Raw genomic sequence first — 5,000 nt, 5'->3', positions numbered from 1 at the left:
TTTTCCCCTTGTCCAGGTGGGAATGTGTCCTGTGTAGAAGATAAGTGATAGCATCGTCCGCCCACTTTCTCCTGGTAAGCAAACTGTACTTGGGTCTAGTGCATGGCTTACCTGGGGTCTGAGCATGCCTAAGACCAATCGCTCCATTGTCTTCATCACATGTGATGTAGGCGACAGGTCTGTAGTCATTAAGCTCACTAGGTGTGGCTTCTTAGGGACAGGGGTGAGACATGATGTCTTCCACAGTGTTGGAACTTGTCCAAGGCGTGGCTCAAATTGAAGATGTGTTTCAGTGGCTCCCCAGTTCAGCAGCACAGGCCTGAGTAGGCTTGGGCACAGGGCCTAGCTGCTTTATTGCTGCCAATTTCTTAAGTTGGACTGTCCTTGATCTTTGTAATGGTGAGGGGTGTAAGGGAGGGGAGGGGGGGTGCATCTAGGATCTGTGTGTCTGATGGCGTTTGACTGAGGTGGTTGTCCCCTCATTGTTAGTGATCGCCATGTGGGGGAGGGTGCAAAATCCAGTGATGGTGGGGGTGCGATAGCCTGTGATGATGGAGGTGAGTGTTGCTGGTATTGAGGGGGTGTGAGGGTGGGGGCTGGGGATGGTGGACAGACCACGCCATTGGAGCTGGGCAGGGCAGTCAAACCTGTTGTAGAAGTGGTTCAACTGGTTAGCCCTGTCCAGGTCCCCCTCCACAGAGCTGCTGTTCTTCTTCAGGCAGTGTTGATGACCTTCATGCAGTCCCATGTCTCCTTCAAGTTGTTTTCCTGCAGCTTCTGTTCCACCTTCTTTCTGTAATCCTCCTTAGCTTCCTTCAGCTTGAATTTGAGTTCCCTTGCGCACCTCAGCTCTGCCATGTCCCCTCTCTTAGCCATCTTTTTCCTGTTGGAGAAGGGGTCTTGACATTGCTGGTTATCCAAAAGCTTGTTGTTGGGAAAGCAGCATTACAGTTCTGGTGGGAACAACAATGTCCATGCAGAAGTTCAGGTAGTCAGTTGTGCACTGTGTGACCTCCTCCAAGTCCTCTCCATTCTGTAACACACTCCAGTCAGTACACTCGAAGCAGTCTCTCAGAGCCTCATCCACTTTGGGTGTCCACTTCCCTGAAGGTGTGCGTGTAGGGGACTGGTAGCCTCTGTACTTTGGGCTTGTACATTGGCTGGAGATGAATGAGGTTGTGGTCTGACTTTCCCAGTGGGGGTGGCTCTGTATGCATCCCCACGTTTGCATACATGAGGTCTATTGTCCTGTTTTTTCCTTGTAGGGCAGTCAACACTGGTAAAATTTGTGAGTGTGGAATCCAGTGTTGTTATGTGATTGAAGTCGCCAGGAGATCACAAAAAAAGGCGTCAGTGTGTTGGGTTTGAAGCCTTGCGATTGTAAGTGGATGGCGTCACACGCTGTATCGGGAAGAGCTCGAGGTGGAGCGTAAACACAGACAACAATTGGCGTCGAGAACTCCCTCGGCATGTAGTATGGTCAGGGACTGACCCGCTAGTTACCCACATCCTTACAGCATACAGTCTCCTTTACTGTTACATGTCCGATTGCACCATCTATTGCTAATGTACAGCACCAGTCCACCTCCCTGCACCATCTATTGCTAATGTGCAGTCCACCTCCTGCACCAGTCCACCTCCCTGCACCATCTATTGCTAATGTACAGCACCAGTCCACCTCCCTGCACCATCTATTGCTAATGTAATAGCACCAGTCCACCTCCCTGCACCATCTATTGTTAATGTACAGCACCAACCGCCTCCCTGCACCATCTATTGTTAAGCCTCCCTGCCATCTACAGCACCAGTCCGCCTCCCTTCTTTTGCCAGAAAGTTTATTGTCTCTGTCCAAGCGAGCTACACTGAGCCAGGCAGCTCAGCGTTAGAAGTGGGGATATGGCTTGTTAGCCTCTCTCCAAAAGCATAACAAACTACATTCCTGTACAACTTCTGGTTTCTTACCAGGGCAGCCAGTTGGTCAGTCTTATTAGCCAGTGAGTTCCACGTTTCCCATCTGTCGATGGAACTGAGGGCTTGTATCTCTCCTTCTTCTCCCGGCGTATAGTCTTAACTCTCTCTCTGCAACTGGCAAGAAGCACCACAGCTCCTCTGGAATGTTTATGGCGAACACAGCCAGCATTCGTCGTGATGCGATCAGCTGGTTCCTTGTGTACACAAGCTTGCTGTCGCTGGAGCCCTGGTTGATTTATGTCCCGTATCCATGGGGATAGAATAAAAACACTCCTCAAAGTGTGTAATCCAAAAAAGTTCGCAGTAAAAAGTAAACAAAAAGTAGAACAAAGGCGTGAAACAAACACTAAGAGACACGAGCTGCTGAGTAAGCTGCCACACCTGGCCGGCGGAACGGGAGTTATGATTAATTAGCTGGTTGAAGTGAATTAGCACAACTCCATTCACTTCAACCAGCTGATTCTAATTAGCACAACTCCATTCAACCAGGTTCCTAACTGCTGATTCTGTGTTACCTGCACAACTCCATTCACTTCAGATTGGCTAAGTTCACAGGTAGGCACAACTGAGATTCCACTTAAGTGCCAGCTGATTCTAGTGCTTTAACTCCATGTAAGAGCACTTTAATCAGCTGATTCTAATTAGGCAATAACTGGTGAGATCACCTGTGCCAAGTGAGAGCAACTAACTGGTGAGATCACTGTGTTACCTGCAGGTAGGCAATAGTGGTCAGATCACCTGTGTATAAGTGCACAGGTAGAGCAGCTAACTGGTGAGATCACCTGTGTATAAGTGCACATGTAGAGCAGCTAATTGGTCAGATCACCTGTGTATAAGTGCACAGGTAGAGCAGCTAATTGGTGAGATCACCTGTGTTAAGTGCACATGTAGAGCAGCTAACTGGTGAGATCACCTGTGTATAAGTGCACAGGTAGAGCAACTAATTGGTCAGATCACCTGTGTTAAGTGCACAGGTGGAGCCAATACATGGTTGGACTTTTACTTTCTGAAGCCGGACTTTTCCACCTCTGACAGAAACACACACACGCACGTGCACACACGCACACACACACACACAGAACCACAAGCACATATACACACACACAGAAACACACACATACAGAAACACAAGCACGTATACACACACGCACACAGAAACACAAGCACGTATACACACACACACACAGAAACACAAGCACGTATACACGCACACAGAAACACAAGCACTTATACACACACACACACACACACACAGAAACACACACACACAGAAACACAAGTACGTACACAGATCGTATACTCACGTCATTGAAGGTTGACGTATTACAATGTAGAACTCTCAGTGCAAATTTGACCACCTGAGAAGCCTTCAACACACACACACCTGTGGGAAGTAAACACACACACACAGTAAATCAATGCAAATTTGACCACTTGAGAAGCCTTCAACACACACACACACACACACACACCTGTGGGAAGTAAAACACACACACAGTAAATCAATGCAAATTTGACCACCTGAGAAGCCTTCAACACACACACACAAAGTAAATCAATGCAAATTTGACCACCTGAGAAGCCTTCAACACACACACACACCTGTGGGAAGTAAACACACACACACACACACACACACACAGTGAAGCCTTCAACACACACACACCTGTGGGAAGTAAACACACACACACACAGTAAATCAATGCAAATTTGACCACCTGAGAAGCCTTCAACACACACACCTGTGTGAGTAAACCACAAACTGAAACACACACACACGGACAATAAAATCAAATGCAAATTTGACCACCTGAGATCCTTCAACACACACACACCTGTGGGAAGTAAACACACACAGTAAATCAATGCAAATTTGACCACCCGGAGAGCTTTTAACATACACACATCTGTGGTAACTCCATAACCTTTGACCTTAACAACAAGGCACTTCTCTACCAAACAAACTCCATAACCTTTGACCTTTATAACAAGGTTCTTCTCTTCCAAACAAACTCCATAACCTTTGACCTTTACAACAAGGCGCTTCTCTACCAAACAATCTACTAGTTCATGTCTATGAGGGCAAAAGTGGAGTTCAGTCAGAGGCGGGGATCTGGTTCAGTCCCGCCTGCATAGAGGCGTGTGACGGTATATATGACCTGATGTTTGAGCATACTCGGTTTCCAGCCAGACAGAAGCTGGAGTACAAAAATAAACGTTGTACACCTTCATTAATGTTGATTTTCTCCCGACTGGAGGGTCATACTATCACAACATTCTACTGAAATAGGGAGGAGGGTTGGAGATCATGATACCGTGTCCGAAATGTGCATGCATTGCTCAGAAAAATAAAGGCTTGACAAATTCTGGAAAATTCTTGGATTCTGCCATAGACCTCCAATGTTAAAAAAGGGAGCCTGATCCTGCATGAAGTAATGGGGATAGTGCCCCCCTCGTCTTGAGTAGGGGCATTTCAGGAGACCGAGGGAAATGGCACTTGCTCTCAGGAAGTATCTTCCTGGAAAGAACAAGATGTTGCTGTTTGTTGGCAGAGTAGAAACTCTATTCAGGAGATGTTGGAAGAGAGCTAGACTGTGACAGTGAGAGTTGCAGGAAAGTGACTTCACACTGGACCTCTGCCAAGCTGACACACACACACACACCGCACAGCTAGGTCTTCCTTTGTACAAGTAGGGCTTAGTTTGGATGGGAGCATAAGGTTCCAGCTAGCTAAACATTATACCCTACACAACGTAGCTTAGTTTGGATGGGACCATAAGGTTTCAGCTAGCTAAACATTATACCTACACAACGTAGCTTAGTTTGGATGTAAGGTTTCAGCTAGCTAAACATTATACCCTACGTACACAACGTAGCTTAGTTTGGATGTAAGGTTTCAGCTAATGAAACATTTTACCCTCACATTACACAAGCGTAGCTTAGTTTGAATGTAAGGTTTCAGCCTGGCTAAACATTAGACCCTCACGTGCCTAGCGTAGCTTAGTTTGGATATAAGGTTTCAGCTAGCT

At 46.8% G+C, this 5,000-nt stretch overlaps 1 protein-coding gene across 1 annotated transcript in view; it reads right to left on the bottom strand.

Annotated features, from left to right (window-relative positions):
- The window catches only part of zgc:112980 (uncharacterized protein LOC503706 homolog), a 34,564-nt gene that overhangs the window by 13,203 nt on the left and 16,361 nt on the right, over nt 1-5,000 (bottom strand). Inside the window, exon 9 of the mRNA XM_048247862.1 lies at nt 3,276-3,355. Coding sequence (XP_048103819.1) covers nt 3,276-3,355 — 80 coding nt within the window. The remainder of the gene's footprint in view (nt 1-3,275; nt 3,356-5,000) is intronic.

The sequence above is a fragment of the Alosa alosa genome, chromosome 7 (genome assembly GCF_017589495.1).
Source record: "Alosa alosa isolate M-15738 ecotype Scorff River chromosome 7, AALO_Geno_1.1, whole genome shotgun sequence".
Lineage (NCBI taxonomy): Eukaryota > Metazoa > Chordata > Actinopteri > Clupeiformes > Clupeidae > Alosa > Alosa alosa.
This window is presented reverse-complemented; position numbering and strand designations above follow the sequence as displayed.